General features: G+C 42.2%; 1 protein-coding gene across 4 annotated transcripts in view; it reads left to right on the forward strand.

Annotated features, from left to right (window-relative positions):
• The window catches only part of RBMS2 (RNA binding motif single stranded interacting protein 2), a 181,077-nt gene that overhangs the window by 133,694 nt on the left and 22,570 nt on the right, over positions 1 to 24,813 (forward strand). For all 4 annotated transcript variants that reach the window (XM_089680453.1, XM_089680420.1, XM_089680442.1 and 1 more), the window contains exons 3-4: positions 14,124 to 14,182; positions 23,761 to 23,852. In XM_089680453.1, the coding sequence (XP_089536579.1) occupies positions 14,124 to 14,182; positions 23,761 to 23,852 (151 nt within the window). The remainder of the gene's footprint in view (positions 1 to 14,123; positions 14,183 to 23,760; positions 23,853 to 24,813) is intronic.

Here is a 24,813-nt window from a genome sequence, read left to right on the forward strand (position 1 = left end):
GTTCCGGCCCCGTTAACAGTACCATGTGACCTGCTGTGACCATTCACAGCAGGTCATATGACCGTTGTATACAATGGATGGCTTCCTTTCATGCCATTTATTGTATACTAGTGTGTCTAGCTGTGAATGGTCAGAGCGATCACATGCACAAGCTGGGCCAATCACAGCCCAGCTGTGTCATGTGATTAGCCGTGGCCAAATCACAGCTAAGCACAAAAAGAAAAACCCCTGAATGAATCGATGTCATTCAGGTAAGTGCTTGCTTATAGCAAAGTAATTCTTTGCAAATTGTGTAGTAAAAAAAAAAAAAAAAAGACTGATCACTTCCCCAAAGTAGTACAATGTTACTATGGTAACATTATACTACTTTGGTCATAGTAAGATATGGAAAAAAAATCTTACAGAGAAAAAAAATGTAATAAAAAATTAAAACTAATAAAAAAATTTAATTTTTTTTTTTTTTCATACTGTCGCCAGTCAGTGTCCCTGATCACCGCCATGCCAGTTATATGATGATGCTGTACTGCACTAGTGACAGTATGTAAAAAAAAAAAAAAATTGTGAAAATCATTTTTTTTATTCATTTCCCGAAAAATTATGACAAACAAATTATAACTTCAAAAAACTCTCCATGCCTCTTATGAAATATGTTGGACTGTCTTCTTTGCAAAAAGGGGTCATTTGGGGGATATCTGTACTGTTCTGACATTCTTTGACCTCAAGAAATTAGATTGGCCGTCAGTATTTCAGGATCGATCAATTTTCAGAAACAAAGAAAAATGTGTTGTTTTTTTTTTTTTTTCAAAATTTTCGGACTTTTTTGTTTAGCAAAAAATCAAAACCCCAGTGTTGCTTAAATACCACCAAAAGAAAGCTCTAGTTGTGTGAAGAAAATTATAAAAGTTTAGTTTGGGTACAATGTTGTATGACCGCGCAATTGTCATTCAAAGTGTGAGAGCACTGAAACCTGAAAAATGGCCTGGGCAGGAAGGGGTAAAAGTCCCCGGTATGGAAGCGGTTAAGGTGCGGATGCTGTGCGATTTGAGCCATACAGATTGTATGGCTCAAAATGCATTGCACAGAATTTGCATGTGATTTGCACAGGAATGTGTTGCAGTACCTGTGAGAATCACATGCGATATGCCGCACTACATCAGTGTGAACCCAGGCTCAATGTCTAAATGATCTGTTGGCACTTCTGTCACTTCTAGAGAGGCATTGTTAGCCTTATGCAAATTGCAACTATTAAAAAGTCGGTATTTGAATGTATTTTTCCGCAGTGGATTGCCGCAGCAGGGGATCTCGGCAACAGGGGGCACAGCCATTGTTTGGTGCTGGCTGTACAACCTATGGGTAAATATAACTTGTATCATTTACATTCTGTAACTTTTAAAAGACAGGCATGTAACTAAACAATTGGTTCAGAGGGATTTAAGGTTACTGCGCCCAGCGGTGCATGCTGTCTTGTCCCGTTACAAAGAGTTCCATTTGTAACAGAATCTGCTCAGCTCAGTTATTTCCTGTCTGGTGTCAGTAAATAGACGGGAGGAGGTAGGGGGATGGGAGTTGTAAGAAGGGGAAGAGTAAAGTGTAGGCTTTTCTAGCTGTGTAGGGCAGCATTGCCTTTTTAGAATGTAAAAATAAAGATATTTACACATCATCCATTTCCATGCAATGCAAAAAAACAAAGGTTGACGTTCCCTTTTTTGAATAGTGGCATATCTGCCACCCCTCTTTGGTAATCCCTCCACTGGCTTCCCATTGCCCAACAAATAAAATTCAAAGCGTTAACAATAACATATAAAGCCATTTATAACTCTGCCCCAAATTACATCACCAATCTTGTCTCCAAATATCACCCAAACTGTCCTCTCCGCTCCTGCTCTCTAGCTACCTTGTCTCCTCCTCCCATGCTCGTCTCCAGGACTTCTCCAGAACCTCCCCCATCCTCTGGAACTCTCTACCCCAATCTATCAGACTATCGCCTACTCTGCCCACTTTTAGGTGATCTCTGAAAACCTACAATGGGGATCGAAAGTTTGGGCACCCCAGCTAAAAATTTGTATTAATGTGCATAAAGAAGCCAAGGAAAGATGGAAAAATCTCCAAAAGTCATCAAATTACAGATTAGACATTCTTATAATATGTCAACAAAAGTTAGATTTTATTTCCATCATTTATACTTTCAAAAAAACAGAAAACAAAAAAATGGCGTCTGCAAAAGTTTGGGCACCCTGCAGAGTTAATATCTTGTACTGCCCCCTTTGGCAAGTATCACAGCTTGTAAACGCTTTTTGTAGCCAGCCAAGAGTCTTTCAATTCTTGTTTGAGGTATCTTTGCCCATTCTTCCTTACAAAAGTCTTCCAGTTCTTTGAGATTTCTGGGCTGTCTGTCACGCACTGCTCTTTTAAGGTCTATCCATAGATTTTCAATTATGTTGAGGTCAGGAGATTGTGAAGGCCATGGCAAAACCTTCAGTTTACGCCTCTTGATGTAATCCCCCGTGGATTTCGAGGTGTGTTTAGGATAATTATCCATTTGTAGAAGCCATCCTCTCTTTAACTTCAGCTTTTTCACAGATGGCATCAAGTTACCATCCAAAATTTGCTGAAATTTTATTGAATCCATTTTTCCTTCTACTCGTGAGATGTTCCCTGTGCCACTGGCTGCAACACAACCCCAAAGCATGATTGATCCAACCCCATGCTTAACAGTTGGACAGAGGTTCTTTTCATTAAATTCTGTGCCCCCCCTTCTCCAAACGTACCTTTGCTCATTCCGGCCAAAAAATTCAATTTTAACCTCATCGGTCCACAGAACTTGTTTCCAAAATGCATCAGGCTTGTCTATATGTTCATTTGCAAAGTTCAAACAATGATATTTGTGGTGAGGACGTAGAAGAGGTTTTCTTCTGATGATTCTTCCATGAAGACCATATTTGTACAAGTATCTCTTTTTATAGTGGAATAGTGTACCACAACTCCAGTGTCTGCCAGATCTTTCTGGAGGGATTGTGCAGTCAAACGTGGGTTTTGAATTGTTTTTCTCACAATCCTGCGAGCTGTTCTGTCTGATATTTTTCTTGGTCTTCCAGATCTTGCTTTAACTTCCACTGTTCCTGATGACTGCCATTTCTTAATTACATTCCGAACAGAGGATATTGACATCTGAAAACGCTTTGCTATCTTCTTATAGCCTTCTCCAGCTTTGTGAGCGTCAACCATTTTCAGTTTCAGTTTTCTAGACAACTGCTTAGAAGAACCCATGGTGCTGATTGTTGGGGCAAGGTCAGATGAGTCTGGGCATTTAAAACCTTTGAGATTGACATAACCTGGTCTTCCCAGACGATGATTGAGAACAATCCATGACACTGGCAGGTCTCAGCTTGGCAAAGGGGGCAGTGCATGCTATAAATTCTGCAGGGTGCCCAAACTTTTGCAGATGCCATTTTTTGGTTTTCTGTTATTTTGAAAGTGTAAATGATGAAAATAAAATCTAACTTTTGTTGACATATTATAAGAATGCCTAATCTGTAATTTGATGCCTTTTGGAGATTTTTCCATCTTTCCTTGGCTTCTTTATGCACATTAATACCAATTTTTAGCTGGGGTGCCCAAACTTTCGATCCCCACTGTATCTCTTCAGGGAAACCTATCTCTGCCTTCAGCTAATAACAGAATCTTCTATTCCTCCTTCCAGTCCATCCCCCACAGTTATTACCTTTTGTACCACCAGCCCCTCCCTCTTAGATTGTAAGCTCCAAGGAGCAGGGCCCTCCTATCCCTCTTGTATTGAACTGTATTGTTGCTGTATTGTCTCCCGTTATATTGTAAAGCGCTGAGCAAACTGTTGGCGCCATATAAATCCTGTATAATAATAATAATAACAGTGGGCATATCCATTAATATGCATTTATGGCCTGGCCAACTCTGTCCTCTGATATCCTGGTTTATAGCCCAGATGTAAGCTCCAAGGAGCAGGGCCCTCCCATCCCTCTTGTATTGAACTGTATTGTTGCTGTATTGTCTCCCGTTTTATATTGTAAAGCGCTGAGCAAAACTGTTGGCGCTATATAAATCCTGTATAATAATAATAATAATAAGATGCAGTCTAATACTCTAAAGCCATATATACCAGATTGCATATAGCTGCTTAGGCGTGTTGCCTTCATTAGAGCAATATATCCAGTTTATGGCTTCTGTGTAGTAGGACCATGGGAAGCAAGCTGGAATTTGTGATGGTGAGGCAATGGTATGTGAAGGCCTACTGTTAGGAATGTGGCTCCTTTGGTCCCTCATCCTAATCGGACTGGATAGGTTGATTAGCCGTGTAAGAAACTGAATTACACTCAGGCATAGATCTTGTCATTCTGAATGGGTTAATCAACTTGGAAAGAACATAAAAAAAAAGTGATCAGTGACAGTGGGGAGTGGGAAAGGCAGGAATAGGAAGAGGGAGATGGCTGGGAAGCTGGACTGTCAGCTAAGGCTATTCTTAGATGTATGGGTAAGTATCTTACTAGAGGAAGGAAAAGGCAAATACAAGCCAACACTTCCTGACTTCACATTAAGTTAATCATAGGCTTTGAAAGCCAGAGGATGCGCATACTAGAGCGCCATTATGTGACAGTGGATATGCCTGTGTCTTTGCTTATGTTTATCTACGTCCTTTATTCCATAGAAGTTGGAACATCGCAAAGGTACCTGACATTAGATAAGATGGACAGGATGTTTTTTTTGTTTTTTTTTTTTTCCTTGGCCATTTTTTGACCAAAATTGGGTTGACACCAGGGATGTTTGCTCAGGGCATAAGAAGTCATGGTTGGCTGATATAAACCTTTTTTATCCACTGATCCTTCTTCCAAATGATGACATGATAGTCAAACTTCACCACCATCCCTTGTCTATGGACAAATTAATTCATCCAAGTCCATTATCTTTATTATATAAGAAAGAAAGTGCAGCGCTAATGTGAGTATCAAAAGTAACGTAAAAAAATTATATATATATACATAAAAAACTTTTCCACAGCCAGAATATATATATGTGACATATACAGCTGAACCCTATATGAAAATCCCTCTAGAGAAACAGATGATTCCTTCACAGCATGGCTCAATCCCAGATCCAATATGGCCAAATCCTGAAGGGAAAAAGCTCAGAAGAGTTCAGAGAGTCGATTTATTATCATTATACAGGATTTATATAGCGCAAACAGTTTGCTTAGCGCTTTACAATATAACGGGAGACAATACAGCTCAATACAAGAGGGATAGGAGGGCCCTGCTCCTTGGAGCTTACAATCTAGGAGGGAGGGGCTAGTGGTACAAAAGGTAGTAACTGTGGGGGATGGACTGGTTGGAAGAGTAGAAGACTCCAGTATTAGCTGAGGGCAGGATAGGCTTCCCTGAAGAGAGAGGTTTTCAGAGATCGCCTAAAAGTGAGCAGCGTAGGCGATAGTCTGATAAATTGGGGTAGAGAGTTCCAGAGGCTGTGGGAAGCTCTGGAGAAGTCCTGGAGATGAGCATGGGAGGAGGAGACAAGGGAGCTAGAGAATAGGAGGTCTTGCGAGGAGCGGAGAGTACGGTTTGGGTGATATGTAGAGACAAGATCGGTGATGTAATTTGGGGCAGAGTTATAAATGGCTTTATACGTTGTTGGTGTTTTGAATTTTATCCGTTGGGCAACGGGAAGCCAGTGGAGGGATTGGCAGAGAGGGGTGACAGATACAGAATGGATAGTAAGGTGGATGAGTCAGGCAGCAGCATTCATAATAGACTGAAGAGGGGATAGCCTGCGATGAGGTAGGCCAATGAGGAGGGAGTTACAATAATCAAGGCTAGATATAACAAGGGAATGAATAAGTTGCTTAGTGGTTTCCGAGGTTAAGAACGGGCATATCTTGGAGATGTTGCGGAGGTGAAGTCTACAAGATTTGGATAGCGATTGGATTTGGGGCTGAAAGGACAGATGGGAGTCTAGGATTACACCTAGTACCCTGGCATGAGGGGAGGGACTGATGATTGTAGTATTGATCTTGATGGAGAAGTCAGGGGAGGGGCACGGGCTAGAGGGAATACTAAGAGCTCAGTTTTGGAAAGATTGAGTTTGAGGAAGTGGAGTGACATCCATGTCGATATGTCACTTAGTAGCTTAGTAATGCGAGTGGAGACTAAAGGGTGAGGGGTAGAAAGATAGATTTGTGTGTCATCAGCATAGAGATGGTACTTAAAGCCATGGGAGTTTATCAAGTGACCAAGGGAGGAGGTGTAGATGGAGAAGAGAAGGGGTCCAAGGACAAAACCTTGAGGGATCCCTACAGAAAGAGGGAATGAAGAGGAGGAGGCAGCGTTCTAGGTAATGCTGAAGGAGCGCTGCGATAGGTAGGAGGAGAACTAGGAGAGAGCAGAGTCTCTGAGGCCAAGAGTGTGGAGTTTTTTGAGGAAGAGGGGATGGTCAATCATATCAAAAGCCACAGAGAGGTCAAGTAGTAGGAGTACGGAGTAGTGGCCATTGGTTTTAGCAGTTAGTAGATCATTAGTGAGTTTTAGTAGGGCAGTTTCAGTGGAGTCTAGTGAGCCAAAGCCAGACTGTAAAGGGTCAAGAAGGTTATTGTCAGTGAGGTGGGAGCTCATGTGACTGTAGACTAAGCATTCTAGGAGTTTAGAGGTAAATGGCAGCAGGGAGATGGGTCTTAAGTTGTTCAGGTTGGTGGGGTCCAGGGAGGGCTTTTTAAGTATGGGAGTGATCTATGCATGCTTTAGAGGGGAGAGGAATGCACCAGTAGAGAGGGAAAGATTGAAGATGTGAGTGAGGGAGCATAGGATGGAAGAAGAGGGTGACCGTAGTAGTTGTGAGGGGACAGGATCCAGGGGGCAGGTAGTGAGACGGGCTTCTGAGAAAACCTTAGTGACCTCTTCGGTAGTAGCAAGGTCAAAAGAGGAAAGTGTTGAGGGAGGTTTAGTATAAGGTATGCTAAGTGTAATGGATGTCTGTGCAGTGGGGATGCCCCTACGAATTGCGTCAATCTTGTTTTTGAAACTATTTGCAATCTCGTGAGTAGTGGGTGAGGTACTGGGTGGAGGTGGAGAAATTAGAGAGTTAAAAGTAGAGAAGAGACGACGAGGACTGGATGACAAGGTATTCATAAGAGTGACAAAGTAGGCTTGTTTGGCAGCATGAAGGGAGGAATTGTATGTTAAGAAAGCAGATTTATATCGGGTGAATGCTTGTTGAGATTTGGTTTCACGCCACAATTGCTCCGGCGCACGACTATGTCGTTTTAAGATTTCTGGTGTGGTCAGTCTGCCAAGGTAGTAACGGTCGGGGCCTGATGCTTTGTGTTGTTAGAGGAGCAAGTGAGTCTAATGCGGATGAAAGCGAACTGTTAGACAGCAGTGGCCAGGTCAGGGCAGGACAGGGGAGAGATTCTGTCAGAGTGGAAAGGAGCAGGGTTCAAGTTGTGAAGGTTTCTGCGGGTAATTGTTTGCCGCTTGGAGTGATAGGTGTTTGAAGACGAGGAGACTGTGAAGGTGATGAGATTGTGATCAGAGAGAGGAAAGGGGGTGTTTGTGAGGTTGTAGGGAGTGCAAGGATGGGAGAAAACAAGGTCTAATGTATTCCCATCAGAGTGAGTGGAGGACTGTATACATTGTGCTAATGCAAAAGATGATGTTAGGATGAAGAGTTGGGATGTAGCTCGGTTGTTGACATTAATGGGGATGTTAAAATCTCCGAGAATGATAGTGGGCAGTTCAGAAGAGAGAAAGTAGGGTAGCCAGGTGGAAAAATCATCAAGAAAGCGGGACACCGGTTCAGGAGGCCGATAGATCACTGCAATCCTCAGAGAAATGTGAGAAAACAGCTGGATGCAGTGAATCTCGAAAGAAGAGAAGGATAGAGAGGGAGGGTTATGGAGGACTTGAAAGGTCCCGAGTGGGGATAGAAGCAAACCAATCCTACCACCTTTCCAACCACTGGGTCTGGGTGAGTGGGTCCAGATGAGGCCTCCATAGGAAAGTGTTGCGGGAGAAGCAGAATCTGCTGCTTGGAGCCAGGTTTCTGTAATTGGTAGTAGATTACGGGAGTGGGTGACAAAAAGGTCATGGACAGAGGTGAGCTTATTACAGACAGAGCGGGCATTCCAGAGCGCACATGAAAAAGGGAGGGTGGTTTTTGGGAGCACGGGGACCGATATTAAATTGAGGGGATTGCGGCTATTCCCGGAAGAAGAGGATACCTGGTGTGGGGGTGAGATAGTGGAGGACCGGGGTTTGGGGAGATATCCCCAGAGGTTAGGAAAAGAAGAAGGGTGAGGAAAGTAACATGGGAGTGGGATGTACACGAGTGCACATGCCTTCCAGTCCTGCTGTTTGGGTCAGCAGGAGGTGATGAGAGCAGTAGTAGGGAGATGGTAGCAGTGAGGGTGAGATGTACAAGTTTTGGGGTGGAGCAGAGGGGTAAAGAAGTGAGATTTCGGGAACGCAGGAAAGTAATATGAAAAGGAGGAGTAGAGGGGACCTATTAAAAGGTACACGGAGTGGGACTCAGACTTGTAAGAGATGTTTCCCAGGGTGTTTGCTTGCAGTCTGTCCAGCATGCAGTAGAGTTTCTTGCTGTTGTATCTTCCTGCTGCTTGAGTTGTCGTGCTTTAAACTGCTGTGTTTAACTGCTTCCTAGCACTCCATCAACGCAGCACTAACGCAAAAGCAGCACCCCATCAGTGACTGTGCCCCCCATCCGTGATCTCCCCCATGAGCTGTTCTAAATTTATAGGGAGATGGTCAAATGAGCACTCATCTCCGCCCCAATTAGAAACTGATGGTGTAGTATTTTTATTATTGTAAAAAATGGCATCCACGTGAAGCGTGAAAATAAACACACTTACAAAGATGGCCACTGGACCATCGTATAGACTCGGCAGCGTGACGTCAGCACGTAGGCTCCTCCCTGATGCGCTTCATGCACACACGTTATCCAAGCAACCCGCCTCCTACCCTCCTACTTGTCACGGATTCACCTACCACTTGATGTTTTGATATTGAAATTGATCATTTTATACGCACTTATAATTTGGTCACGCATGTCACCGATTTTAATGTTCTGTATAATTTTTTTACGTTACTTATGATGCTCACATTAGCGCTGCAGTTTCTTTCTTTTATATGTTTATGTGGATGAAGTGGGTTGTCCTTTTTTGCTAGCAGCTGGTATAATTTCTTCCTTTGCGCTCACTACATTATTTTTAAATTCTCTTTAGTGGCTCAAATATTACAATGTGGTGAAAATTTAAATTTGTGATGGGCTGCCTTCTGATATTTTGCTGAAGGCAAAACTGGCAAAATATCTAGGTGAATGTTTGATTTGCATAATCAGACAATTTTTATGTTCTGCTTTTCTACATAGTGGGGTTAAAATATTAAAGCAGGGGTATCAAACTGGCGGCCCTCCAGCTGTTGCCAAACTACAAATCCCATGAGGCATTGCAAGGCTGACAGTTGCAAGCATGACTCCCATAGGCAGAGGTATGATACGACTTGTAGTTCCACAACAGCTGGAGGGCCTCCAATGTGACACCCCTGTACTAAGGCTACATTTACACTGAGCTGAGCGTTTCAGGCTTTTCTTAAGTATTTTTTTCAGGTGTTTTTGAGCCTTTTTTTTGTGCAGATTTGCAAATATTATTATTATACAGGATTTATATAGCGCCAACAGTTTGCGCAGCGCTTTACAAAATGAAGGTAGACATTACAGTTACAATACAATTTGGTAAACGGTGTCAAACAGAGGGGGTTGCCTGTTATTATAGGTGTTTTCATTTAGGTGTTTTTGCTGTGGTCAATAGAAATAGTTGCTGTTTTGAGCTGAAAACGCCTAAAAAAAAATGCTCATTCCCACTGTGCATGCATTTTCCATTCAAATCAATGGAGACAAAATGCTCAGATCTGCCTGCAAAGTAACAAGTACTTGTTTGAGCGACAAGAGTTTTATTACAGGTGACAAAGTGCTCAAATGTGAACAGGTGCCATTGGAAATAATGGGATTGCTGAGCGTCAAGCTTTGAGCTGAAAAACGCTCAAGTGTGAATGGGGTCTAAAGGTAACTAGACTGTACACTTTTCAAAGTACAGTTTCACTCATCTTCCTCAAGCTAAGTGAATGTGGTGAAGCTTCACTTTTTGTAAAGAATACCCAATCCCATGCAGATCTTAAAGTGGTTCTAAGGCCTCAGGCTGCCTTCACACTGAGCTGATGTTTTTGAGCAATTTGCAAATATTATAGGCAATTTTTCAGACTTTTTTTCACTTAGACGTTTTTACTGTGGCCAATAGAAATAGCTGCTGATTGAGCTGAAAACGTCTGAAAAACCCTTGGAAAAATGCTCATTTTCACTGTTCTGGCATTTTATATTCAAGTCTATGGGGACAAAACTGATTAGTAGTTTACTTTTTTCTCTCCCTTTTTCCGTTAATGCGACCCCAGTGCTAATGGAGAGGGGTGGGGGAGGGGCAAACAAGGATGTTGTGCAGCTGCCCGACATCCTTCTTATCAACCAATGATGTTAGTGGTTGTTAGGATGCTGGAGGCTGGAAGGTTTTAATGGTGCCCAATGAAAACATGTGGCTTTATGTAAGCAAAAGGAAGGCTTGATCCACCCTCTGGCTTGTATACAATTTTTTTTTTTACCAGTTTTTAGGTATTTTGCCATGGTAACCCTGAAGAAGAATAAAGGCACCCCAGGATGCCTGGGCACCCTGGTTGAATAAGGCTGCCCTAGCACAATCCCCTCTCTGTGTATGTCATAATCCTCTCCTCTTCTAGAAATGTCTGTCTACCAAGACCCAACTTTCCTTCTCACTTCATCTCCCTCAGTAATCCTTTATGTTGCCTCCAAGGGAGGAGTGAAGGAGAATAATATGGCGTGTCTCTTTGAGGGCTCTGAGACAACTGGGGGTGCTGACATAACTTCAAAGATAGAGGCACCCAGCTGAAGTCTTGGGGCCTTTTGAATGCCTACAAAATGGAGGCTATTGCAGGTAAATAACATGTATAAATATGCTAACTTGAAATATAATTTTATGGGAATATTTTTATTGAAGGGAATGGTCTGGTGAAAGGTTTACGTTAAGTAATACTAATCTGTCCTTCAGTCTCAGCTTTAAAGGAGACCAGTGCTGAGGAAATAAGGAGGCTGCCATTGCTTCTCCTTGTGAATATATTACTGTCTTGCTGTTATGCTATTTAATTGGCTGCCTTGCTTCAGGAGTCTTGGATTCAGACTAGCTGGCTGGATCAAATTTGTTGCATTGATGGTCCAGTGGACACTAACTGGTCCAAAGAAGTTGATTTTCCAATACAATAAATGGCATTGCTTATTTGTCCATTCTCAATGTTTAGTGTGGATGGGGGAATCGAGTGATTGTACTTTGTTCAGCCCACAGGGCTGAATGAGAATTCATTACAAGTGTAAAAAAACTAGTTCCAACGTTCTTGATCTAGCTGCTTATACCAGTTCAGTGACAGAAAAACTAATGGAAGCGATAGACCAGCATCTAGTATTTTCAGAAAGCGCAATATGGGCAGCTCCCACTCCTCAGTACAAAATGTCTTTAAAGAGGAAAACACACACACCCCAGTGATTGGATATAGTATTTGTCTTTAAAGTTGTTGTAAAGGTAAAACTAAAAACAAAAAGAACCAAAATGGTACACTTACCTGCTCTGTGCAATGGTTTTGCACAGAGCAGCCCTGATCCTCCTCTTTTCTGGTCCCCTGCCGATGTATCTGGCACCTTCCCCCTGCTGAGTGTCTCTATAGTAAGCCACTTACTATGGGGGCACTCAATCAGGTTTGCTCCTGAGCTGCCCTCTGTGTGTACATTGCCACACAGAGTGTGTTCTGGCCCCACCGTCTGCTCCCTTCTCACTAGCTGTGATTGACGGGGAGAATGAGAGAGAGCAGTGATGCAGCTCTTGTGCACAGCGCTGGATTGAGATCAGGCTTAGTTAAGTATATTGGGGGGGGCACACAGAAGATTTTTGACCTTAATGCAAAGAATGAATTAAGGCAGTAAATCTTGTGGCTTTAGAACCACTTTATTGTAGTATACATTTTGTGGCTGAATAATAACTAGCAGTATGATGTATCCCTGTATATGTTCATGAGTGGGTTGTCTGCTGTCTAAACTTGTTGCTGAAACTCGTGACGGTAATGCACTGTCATGCAGTCCGTGAAGTCCTACATTTATAATTGTATGGAACATGTACATCTAATATGCATATATCCTTGTAAAAAGGCTCAGCATGTTTGCTGCTAGAGTTTGATAGGGTGATATCATAGCTGCCAAAATAATTTTCAGGGAAACGTTTGTGCTGAACCTATGATTTGAAGTAAATACTTGACACGGTGCTCTACAAAAATGGTTCGACATTATGCCTTCTCATTATATCACTGGTATTCCATACATTCCTGAAGAGATGGCAAAAATTTAAAAAAATGAGAGAGAACATTCGTGGGTGTGATTGAAGGCCTGGTACATAATGGCTGATGCACATTAGAGGCATCAATGTATTGTTTCCGGAGGTTGATAAATAATGTCCAGGTAGAGGTTGATGCCAGTGTATCAGTATAGTCAGTAGTAAATGTACTGTCTATACCATCCAGTAGACCCACTTCTGCTGGAAGTCCTCTTTTGTGCCCTTGGTCTCACAAACCAATGAGCTATGGCATTGGTTGGAAAGCACGTTCTTGCAGCATTCACAAGATGTATTATAAGAGAGTGCTTATACTGTAGGTTTTCCGCAGAATGGCAGTGTGATGAAGAAGGAAAGCGGCTGGATTGTGTGGTATGGGAAAGTCCCTAAAATTTCAATCCTCTACCAAAAGTTAGACAGTTTGAAGCAATCCCAGAAATCGATATATGAATGGTTTTATCTTCCAAAATGTTTGTCGTTCTGTTCATCAGCTTTTATAAGTCAATATCTAGTAGAGGGTACAGCTCTATACAGAATGTTCTGCGCCTTCTTTGGTGAACCCCATTCCTTTTAGGCTGTTTACTGGACTTAATAAGCATTATGAATTTGGTGAGATCCTGTCCATGCCCCTTTCTCTTCTGTATGGCAGGCCCTAGATGATGCAGTTTTCCTTTCATGCAACCCGTGGTTGCAGAAAGGAAAATGGCTTGATTCCCCCATCAAAATAACCAGTGTTGGTGGGGAATTCCTCCTGCTTAGCTATTGTGTTTTCCTAGCAGGGGTACGCGGGGAGGTGTCCTTGCTGGGAAAACATGATTATTGCTACTGGCTATAATCTCATGCTAGAAATCCAAGATGCTGGTTGTACCCAAGTTGATCCAATCGATAAGTTCCTTATCTACCAGCAAGTATAAGGTTTGCAGTGGTTTTTTAGCATAAAAACGCCTTTTCCTTTATAGAAGCGGTTTTAAAATGTCTCCGCAAAACATCTGGTTTCTGACTTTTTCCATGGCCCCAGCAACTCTTAAATTCCTGAAACATGAATGGATAGACTGCTTTGAGAAAATCCCAGCTACATGCATAAGGCATGCCCGCTGAGAAACTTTCTAGTGCAGCATTAGTTTTTTAGTATATATTTTAGATATTCTTGACACTTGCAGTTTATGCTCTATGCTCTCTACATACTGTATATGCTATTTTGCATTTTAAAGGATAAATTGACCTTTCACTACATGTTACTTGTTACACTCATATTCAGGGTGTAATGTGTTATAAACAGATCGGCCCCCAAAACCATGCGATTTCCCACCCACCACAGTCTAAAAATGGTGCAGTAATCTTTTTTTCCTGTGTGAAACGCAGGCACAGCAGTCCATTCAAATAAACGGGGCTCACAAGTGTGAACCTAGCCTTAAAGTGGAAATAGGACACTGATGGTCACCATTTTAAACCAATATTTCTTTTAAACCATTTCTTACAACCAATATTTCTTTTAAACCGTTTCTTACAACCAATATTTCTTTCTTCTAAGCTTAAACTGTAATATGCACACTGCCTTTCACCGTTTACTTGGGAGCTGTGTTTTTCATAGTTGCTTATTCCATTTGGATTTTTTGTGTTTTTAATCCCGGCTCATTTTTTTCCCTTCTAGATATGGAAAAATTGTATCTACAAAGGCCATATTGGATAAAACAACCAATAAGTGTAAAGGTAGGTGCCTTGACCTCATATTTTTTGTTATTTCTAGTTTTACTATTACTTTTAAATTACTTGCAGCAATTGTTTAGGGTTTTACTGGTCAGTTACTTACAGGACATTGTCAGGGCACTTGTGGTTCATCAATAACTGTACATTAATTAAACCTTCTTGGTAATAGAAGTTGTGACTATTTTGGGACAATTACTACTACTCATCTAGCTCTCTGGCTGTTTACTTTAGTTCTGTAGGCTCACTAGATATGTAATTAATGGTCCAACATTAGGATTTTGTGGTTGATGGCTCGTAACATACAATTGTGCAGGTATCAAAAATCAGTCAGTTTCACTATCCACATGAAATGGCGTGGATAGAGGCATGTCCACTCCCACTAATGTGTTCAGGCAGGTGCAGCACCTGCTAATTTTTCACTCAGTTCAGTTAATTTTTAAATCACCTTTTGTCAAGTTAGGCGATACCAACATGGCCACCCACTGTTTAAATTTCAACAGATTAGGCAGGAAGTAGCTGAAATTTTAGCCGTGTATGGCCAGCTTTAGTATGATAATGGGTCTGCTACCGTTGTCTTATCCAGTTGCCCCTATTTTCAGTATATGGTAATCTATAAGTGATGCTGGCCATACATGCAGCAATTTGATTGTTCATTCAGCATTTCATTTGCATTTTTTATTTGAGTAGTAGAACGGGCTGCTTTCTAAATAGTTAGATTTAAAGCAGAGTTCCACTCAAAAGTGGAAGCTCCGCTTATTTGCCTCCTCCTCCCATCCACTGCCATATTTGGCACCTCTTGGAGGGGAGCGGGTACCCGTTGCAAAGTGAGATGGGAGTTCGGCCTCCTCCTTGCTCCTGCAGTCTCCTGGGAACCTTCAGAGGTCCCAGGAAACTGCCAGACCAATCAAGAGGTGCAGCGTGACTTGCGCATGCGCAGTGGGCATCAGGCTGTGAAGCCGCAAGCTGTCACAGCCTGGTGCCCACAGTAGAGATGCCGGCGTCGTGGAGCAGAGAAGGGACTGTGTGGATGAGAACATCCCTGGACCCTGGGACAGGTAAGTGTGCGTTTATTAAGTCAGCAGCTACAAAAACTGTAGCTGCTGACTTTTATTAAACACAAAAATGGCTGGAACTCCATTTTAACAGTGACCAGATGGAACAAACCTTGATTGAACACTGAAAAATCCTTATGCTTTGCTCCCTTTTTTATTTTTATTTTTTTATCATTGGGGTTTGGTGTGTTCGATTTAGTTGCAAACAATTTTTTTTGATTGAGAGTTGACCAACAAACTAAGCAAAGATTGCATTGGAGATACTTTGCATAAGGGTGTACCAGATACTTATGAGTGTCGTGTCTATAAATGTATTTTAAATGTCATCCTTAACAATAGCTTTCAATTGTATAAAGAGTTTAGATCTTGGGTATGGAATGGCTGATTGTAGTTGAGCTGAGGCAATTAACGTCCAAAATGGCTAATATGAGGATTCACACTGCAAAGGTCAGGTTATCTGGAGATTTGCCTCAGTAATTCCAAGAAGGGCTGTTATCAGGTCATGGGGCAGGCACATGTAACAGCAGGATTCCTCGCATTCCAAGAATTTCTAGTGTGAGAGGAGTAGTAAGGAGCGGAGTGCAAAAGATAGAATACTGTGGTGAACAGGTCAGGTATTAAACCAGAGGTTCTAGGAATGCATTCAATGAATACCCTACAACAAAGCCACAATAGACATACACGTCAGTAGTGGTTTTGTATATATTTTCTTTATTATTTTTGAGATTAAAGAACACAATTAACCCCGATCATTACAAAGCTACTCCCTTACCCACTTAAAGTGTTACTAAACCCAGAACAGTAAAATCAGTCTGTATATGCAGTAAAGCATGCTGGTTATACTCACAGGGTTAATCCTCCACATTGTGTAAAGAAGATGTTTGATTCTGTCTTCTCTGATCCTCCATTTCTTCTGCTGTCCCCAATCTATCTGCTAATAGTACAGAGCTCTAGGAGTCACTCTGTGCATGCTCAGTTTGGTGTATATGGCTAGAGTTTTTTTTTTTCTTTAGGAGGGTGCATTTGATCAGCACAGGAACAATCAGCACTGTCCAGACAGAGGGTCAGGGGTTATGCAGCCTCATAGGACAGTCACAGGAGAAGGTAAACTCCTCCTACAAGATTAACCAGTGCTCAGCTGGACACTAATAGGAGTCACAAGCCTGCTATATACTGCTGATGAGAAAAAGTATTTAGCAGTTTATATTTACTAAAATAATTGCATTTCCATGTGTGTACTGTGGGAAACTAGATATAGTGAATGCAGGGTGCTATTTTTTTTTTTTTTTATTACCAACCCACTTAGGATTATAATATTATATACAGTCATGGCCGAAATTGTTGGCACCCTTGATATTTCTCCAGGAAATCATGTATTTCTCACGAAACGTATTGCATTAACACATGTTTTGCTATACACATGTTTATTCCCTTTGTGTGTATTGGGACAAAACAAAAAAAGGGAGGAAAGAAAGCAAATTCGACATAATGTCACACAAACCTCCAAAAATGGGCTGGACAAAAGTATTGGCACCCTTTCACAACTGCGGATAAATAAGAATGTTACAAGCATGTGATGCTCCTGTAAACTCACCTGGGGCAAGTAACAGGTGTGGGCAATATAGAAATCACACCTGAAAGCAGATAAAAAGGAGAGACGTTCACTTAACCTTTGCATTGTGTGTCTGTCTGTGCCACACTAAGCATGGACAACAGAAAGAGGAGACGAGAACTGTCTGAGGACCTGAGAACCAAAATTGTGGCAAAATATCAACAATCTCAAGGTTACAAGTCCATCTCCAGAGAACTAGATTTGCCTTTGTCCACAGTGCGCAACATTATCAAGAAGTTTGCAACCCATGGCACTGTAGCTAATCTCCCTGGTCGTGGACGGATGAGGAAAATTGATGAAAGATTGCAACGCAGAATAGTCCGGATGGTGGATAAGCAGCCCCAAACATGTTCCAAAGACATTCAAGCTGTCCTGCAGGCTCAGGGAGCATCAGTGTCAGCGCGAACTATCCGTCGACATTTAAATGAAATGAAACGCTATGGCAGGAGACCCAGGAGGACCCCACTGCTGACACAGAGACATAAAAAAGCAAGACTACAGTTTGCCAAAATGTACTTGAGTAAGCCAAAAGCCTTCTGGGAAAACGTCTTGTGGACAGATGAGACCAAGATAGAGCTTTTCGGTAAAGCACATCATTCTACTGTTTACCGAAAACGGAATGAGGCCTACAAAGAACAAAACACAGTACCTACGGTAAAATATGGTGGAGGTTCAATGATGTTTTGGGGTTGTTTTGCTGCCTCTGGCACTGGGTGCCTTGACTGTGTGCAAGGCATCATGAAATCTGAGGATTACCAAAGGATTTTGGGTCGCACTGTAGGGCCCAGTGTCAGAAAGCTGGGTTTGCGTCCAAGATCCTGGGTCTTCCAGCAGGACAATGACCCCAAACATACGTCAAAAAGCACTCAGAAATGGATGGCAAAGAAGCGCTGGAGAGTTCTGAAGTGGCCAGCAATGAGCCCAGATCTAAATCCCATTGAACACCTGTGGAGAGATCTTAAAATTGCTGTTGGGAAAAGGTGTCCTTCCAATAAGAGAGACCTGGAGCTGTTTGCAAAGGAAGAGTGGTCCAAAATTCCGGGTGAGAGGTGTCAGAAGCTTATTGATGGTTATAGGAAGCGACTGATTTCAGTTATGTTTTCCAAAGGGTGTGCAACCAAATATTAAGTTAAGGGTGCCAATACTTTTGTCCAGCCCATTTTTGGGGTTTTGTGTGACATTATGTCATATTTGCTTTTCTGCCTCTGTTTTATATTTGTTCCAATACATACAAAGGGAATAAACATGTGTATAGCAAAACATGTGTTAATGCAATACCTTTTTTGTGTGAAATACTTGATTTTCAGGAAAAATATCAAGGGTGCCAACAATTTCGGCCATGACTGTACATGTTTATCTGATATGAGTGACCTGTTAGGTTGCTGAACAACTATGGATACTGTATACTCAAATTGTCGACCTGTTTAAATTTAGATATGTTTTTTACCTTTAAACAATGTGTTTATCAAATGGTTATCAATCCTTCTGTTACCCTCGGAAGTAAATCCACCAATATAACTGTCTCTGACACAAACTGTCAGGCCGTCAAATGTCTGGTGTCATAACAGATCACATGTGCAGCACCATGGCAAAAAATTTAAATCAAACCTGGGCCAAAATGGCAGCTTCCTTGTCTGTAAAGAATAGGAGGGTTGAGTTTTTGGTTTAATTAAATGATTTATTTAAAAACACAAACCCTTCCACAAACACACACTTAAAATATTTAATTTAGTCAGGTAGATCCACTTTTCCTCAAACTGTGAAAAGAAAGATTCTGTTGCTAGATAAAAAAGCTCAAAAGTATAAACTGTATTACTACTTTTGAAGTGAATTTCAGAAATCCCCACTATGCATTCATATTCAAATAACATACCAAGAAAAGATTAAAATTCGCCTCTTTTAATTTTAAAATAAAGTTTTTAAAAATATATTCTTACCTTTTCTCCTTTTTTTTTTTTTTTTTTTTTTTTTTTAGAGTGGGCTTATACAGGACTGCAGATAAAATGCATAGACATACAATGCATCTTCCAACCCTTGAAATCCTTAACCCATTGTTAGGACAGGCAGTGTGCCAGCTAGTTTGCAGCTAGTAATTGAGATCTGCCAGCACAGTATATACATGGTTACTTATTAAACGTTACTCCTCTGCTCCCTCCTTAAAGTGGTTGTTAACCTCAGACATGAAATGTGAAAAAAAGCTTATCCCTCTATAGTAGGGGTCTCCTAACTTTGGACACAAAGGACCAATTTACTGTCCTTCAGACTTTAGGAGTGCTGGACTGTGGCCAGTTGGCGTAGAAAAAGTCCCAATGTCAGTGAAAAATATAATGCCGTATTGTTTGGTGTCAGTCAGAGGAATTGTGCTTCATCATTTGATGCCACTGGACCCCATTATTGGTGTAATTGGGAGGAATTGTGCCCCATCGCTGGTGTCATTGGAAGGCCTTCATTGATGTAAATGGGGGGGGGGATTATGCCCAACTGTTGGTATCAGTGGATGAAATAGTGCCCCAAGGGTGGGATAAAGGCAAGCAAAAGGCTGCATCTGGCCCCCGGGCCACAGTTTGGAGACCGCTTCTCTATAGTGTGTACTTGTCTCAACCCAGAGCAATAAATGTCATTTCTGTCTGCTGCCTATCTGCCTGAGTCACTTCTGACAAGTTTCCCTGACACCAAGAGGCAGAAAGGTGACAAACCAGTGAGCTCCAGCCTACAACCTGTGATTGACCGCCTCAGATCTTTTCCTGTGTGAAGAAGGGTGTGCCTTCCTTCCAATCAGCTCTCACTGAGCTCTGCAGAGAGCTCTCCACCCCCTTCTTTCTGAAAACTCATACAAGCAGTATAAATTCTGCACTTTGAACGGCTGTAGAGAAGAGAAAGCTGCAGATAAACAAGTACAACTTATTTAGGAGGATTTGTTTCATGTTTGTGTATCACCTGGGGCCAACCAATTTCTCGGGGTATGTGTAAGGGTTCACAACCACTTTAACATCACATAGAAGGGAAATTTAGGTAGAATTTTAAAGTACATAAAATAATTAAAAATGTAAGCAGCAAAGTGTGCTATGTGAATGGTAACGTAACAAATTTAAACTAGGTGTTCCAATTCAGCTGCACAAGTGGAAATACACTTTAGTTAAAGCCCAGCCTATAAAAAAAAGGATTACTGCATACCTCTCCAACCAATGATCTTTGATCTGTTGCAGAACTTTGGTGGCTGAAAAATCTTCGCCATCCGACACACTTCTGGGAGTGTCAAATGCTTGGTTCCTTGACATACATTGTAGTTCTGTCCACCAGCCTCTTCATCACAACTGTGTCCGTAGTGACCAGGGGCCAACGGATGGAACCACAAGCATTAGGTTGTGGGTGGGATCTTCTCATTAACTTAAAAGTGCTGGAAAAAAAGAATACAAATATTTAGATTCCTTTCTCTGCATGCATTAGGTTGAGAAGACATACCTGCTTGGGAAAGAGTTGGGGGGAGGGGGGTCCATAGGCCAGCTTCACCCATTCCAGGCAGCATTGACCTGCTTACCCCATCACTGCCTTTCCAGGACTACCTGAAGTAGTTAGGTGACCTGTAACCTAGGCATGGAGAGAGCACCAGTATCTGGAATAATAGGAAATTCCTGCCCAGAGGCAGAATGTAGCTCCACTTTGATGGAAAATTCCTAAATATGTTTTAGGTAGGACTACACATGTCCTATGCAATATTTATTTATTACTTATTTCAGGTACTTGTATAACGCCATCAATTTACGTAGCGCTTTTCATATATATTGTACATTCACATCAGTCCCTAACCCTCAAGGGGCATACAATCTAAGGTCCCTAACTCACATTCATACATACACATACTAGGGCCAATTTAGACAGGATCCAATTCACCTACCAGCATGTCTTTGGAGTGTGGGAGGAAACCAGAGTACCCGGAGGAAACCCACGCAGGCACGGGGAGAACATGCAAATTCCAGGCAGGTGGTGTCATGGCTGGGATTCGAACCAACGACCCTAGTACTGGCAGGCGGAAGTGCTAACCATTTAGCCACTGTGCTGCCCAATACTTTGTTTTGCCCAGAGTTCAGTTTTAATTTAAAGCCCATGTCTTCGGCCATGTAATTTTTGATAATCCAGGTAATATATGGAAAAATTGTATGAATGATCCATGTCAAAACTACTTACCATCCCAAATAGAATAGTGGATGTCATTTTAAGGAAAGATGGTAGCTCTATTGTAATAGGAGGATGGAATAAAACAAAAGGGTTTAAACAAACCTGTAAGAATAGAAAGAAGGGTGCCGCCTATGCTGACTTGATTTTAAAGGTGGAAGTCTAGCATAAGCTTGGCTTCATTACTTGAATGGTCACTGACCTTGAGCAGGTATGCAGGAGGGACATTCAGTTTTTATTCTTTCATCTTTTTCTTCTTTCAGTGGTGGAGCCTTGTTAACCTCCCAGTTAAACCTAAGAGTACACACAGCCTATATCTGAAACTACCTTTGCCAGGAACAGGAAAGCAGCTATGTGCAGTTAGTGCTCACAAAATGATTCCCTAGAGCAGACTTTGTGCTGGTACATAGCAATCTTCATTTCCCATAGAGTCAAACAGGTTCCCCTGCGCTGCCCACAGTGGATGGATAACTCAAACATCTAAATGTGGCAGCTTGACATCCATGTGCATGAAACTTTGCAAATTAAAATTGTAGTCTTTGCCATGTAGGTATAAGCTGGAACATTCAGTTTAAGAGACTGGAGAGAACTAGCATGATGGGCAAAGTACGGTATTAAGTGAAGCGTGGCTGTTGTTGATGGCTTCACTTTGCACATCCATGCTCTTGGCACTGTGTACAAACAGTCTTATGCACCTTGTCGACTGCAGACAGTTAGGTGGAGCCCCAGAGCAATGAGCAGAATTTCATCATGTTGCATTGGACACAATGAATGGGTGGTGGTTGTTGATGGCTTCACTTTGCACATCCATGCTCTTGGCACTGTGTACAAACGTTCTTGCGCACCTCCAAGACTGAGACAGGTGGAGCCCCATAGCAATGAGCAGAATTTCATCATGTTGCATAGGACACAATGAATGGGAGGTTGTTGTTGATGGCTTTACTTTGCGCATCCATGCTCTTTGCACTGTGTACAAACAATCTCGAAGACTGCAGACAGTTAGGTGGAGCCCCATAGCAATGAGCAGAACTTCATCATGTTGCAGTGGACACAATGAATAGGTCTTAAGCTTGTACACGCAGCGATGATGCTAGAGACACATGGGCCTGAGTGTAAATTATGGGATGCGGGCTTACCAGCTGGGTCTTTCCTTTTGCTGGGCATTGTATAAAAAAAAAAATACTCTCAACGCAGAGCATGCTGATTGGAGCAAGGTGGCAGGTGCATCTTCCACAGCAGTGCATTTTAATGCTTCTCCTTGATTCTCTATACTTAAGACCCCTTTCACACAGGATGGACTCCACCTACCATCTGCTTGCTCAGCAGGGGATCTGTCTGATGATCCCGCTGAACAGGTGGGTGACAGGTCCATGTCTGCTCCACTTATGCACAGTGGACACGGACACAGCCCGCTGTTCTCTGTGGGCGGTGGGATGTAAACAGACTGTCCGTTTACACCTAATAGCCATCTGATCTGGCCAGACTGAGGGGAAGGGATCCCCATTCATTTGTTTTTAGTGGAGCAGAATGGTTGTAGGTGGGTGTAAACAGACACATGTCTTTACACCCACAGCTCCATAGAGGAGAATGGAGGTTCCGATTGGGCCTGCCTGAACTGCACCCTACACCAGCAGTTTTGTTGTTTGTCTCTGCAGTGGAAGATGAGATGAGGTCCTGTTCACTCAAGCAGAACCATGCACTCCGCATTACAGCATATGTCAAGCCAAAGCATGAAAATATAGTGCTGACAGTGTACACAATGCTTCTCATATTGTACATTCACATCATTCTCTGTACACAAGAAGCTTACAGTCTAAGGTCCCTATCTCACATGCATGCACACACTGGGGTCAGTTTAGACAGGAGCCAATTAGCCTACTGGCATGTCTTTGAAGCTCATGAAGAATTCAGAGTACACAAAGGAAACCCACGCAAAGAGAACATGCAAACTCCACGCAAGTAGTGTCCTGGTTGGGATTCACACCAAGGACACTAGTGTTGAGAGGCAGAAGCACTAAGCACTGTGCTGCACATGCACTTTCTCTGTGTTTTAAGCCTTTGAATACACTACAAGTACAGGAAAAAAGAACTGTAGATGTGCCAGAAATAGTGTGCTCCCACCCTTTGCTCTTTCACATGACGGCACAGTGGTGTGTTTTTGTTCCGAATTCCAAAGCATGTGTCATTTGTCCTACCTGGCTCATTTCATTTTCCAAGGGAAGTTGTACTTTGCAAGCAAAATTTCCCAGAGGCAAAGATCTGTTGGCTTCTATCATCCAATCCTGTAAAAAGCAAAATGCTTTTTTTTTCTTGCACATAATTGGGTATTCTTTGCAAAGTGAGATTTCACTTCATTCAGTAAGCTCTGGGGCAAATTCCCTTGCAAAATGCAACTTACCTTGCAAAGTGAACAGCATATTTTCCTTTAGTAAATAAACAAGATGTACTGAAGGGTATATTTAGCAGACCAAAAGAGGAGCAAAAAAGAGAAGTTTATTGTTAGGGTTTACATACACTTCAGATGTAAATTATTAGGGCCATTAGAGGGGGCCATACCACTATGGAGTCATGACTGTGGCTGATGTGACCCCAGTGTCTGTCACTGTATAACAAAAGAAAATCTGTTCCACATTTTAAATCATTTTACTGCCCAGTGTTGCAAGATTGGATGTATCTGTTACAGTTTAAATATAAAAAAGATGTTTATTTTAATGTATACTTTGACTATTTTTATTTTTCTGCAGGCTATGGATTTGTGGATTTTGATAGCCCTGGAGCTGCTCAAAAAGCAGTAGCTGCTCTGAAAGCCAGTGGGGTGCAAGCCCAAATGGCAAAGGTATGCCGCAAATTATTTATCAGAATTCTATGTACAAAGAAAAGTTCAGACCTCAGCTTGAATTCATAGCATGGTACAGAGCCTGGGAGGACAATAGGATACAAGATAACTTTCCTGTAGTGGAGGGGTCTTCAAACTTTATAAACAACGTTCCAGTTTACTGCCCTTCAGACTTTAGGAGGGCAGGACATTGGGAATAGAAATTTGTTCTGACGTCAGTGGGAGTAAACAGTGCATTTTTAGTATTAGGGGGAGAAATGGTGCACCGTTGTTTGTGTCAGTGGGAGGAATAGTGCCCCATCATTGGTGTCAGTGAGAAGAATAGTGTCCCATTGGTGGTGTCGGTGAAATGGGAGCAATAGTGCCCCATGGTTTGTGTCAGTGGGAGAAATATTGCCCTGTTGTTGATGTCAGTAACAGAAATTATTCCCCATTGTTGGTGTCAGTGGGAGTATTATTGTCTTGCATCAGTGGGAGGAAACGTGCCACAAGGGCTGTTTTGGAGGCATGCGAAGGGCCACATTCAACCCCAGGGCTGCAGTTTGGAGACCACTTCTGTAGTGTGATCATTATATCAGAACAGATTAATCCAATGGTCTTTAAGGACTATTAACGATTGTCTGAGTATTTATTCAACCTTTTCATTCATATAGCACCAGCTTATTATACATGAAGGTGGTTCTCTCGTTCTGATAGGACGTCATATGACGTCCTACCATTCTCACTGCGCATGCGCGGCTCAGGGAGCGTGCAGCACGGCTATTGCCGGTGCGCTGTGTCCCACGGACACAGCGGATCACGGAAAGAGCCGAAGATGTCGGCTCGGTCATGTGATCAGCTGTGTCCAATCACAGCTGATCACATGTAAACACGGAAATGCCGGTTATCTGCATTCCTCTCCTCTTGAGCTGTCAGCGTGACAGCTCGAGAGGAGAAGAGAGCCGGTAATCGGCTTTCCGTG

This window comes from Staurois parvus, unplaced genomic scaffold, assembly GCF_062004578.1.
Source record: "Staurois parvus isolate SC_StPar_1 unplaced genomic scaffold, SC_StPar_1.0 ptg000017l, whole genome shotgun sequence".
Taxonomy (NCBI): domain Eukaryota; kingdom Metazoa; phylum Chordata; class Amphibia; order Anura; family Ranidae; genus Staurois; species Staurois parvus.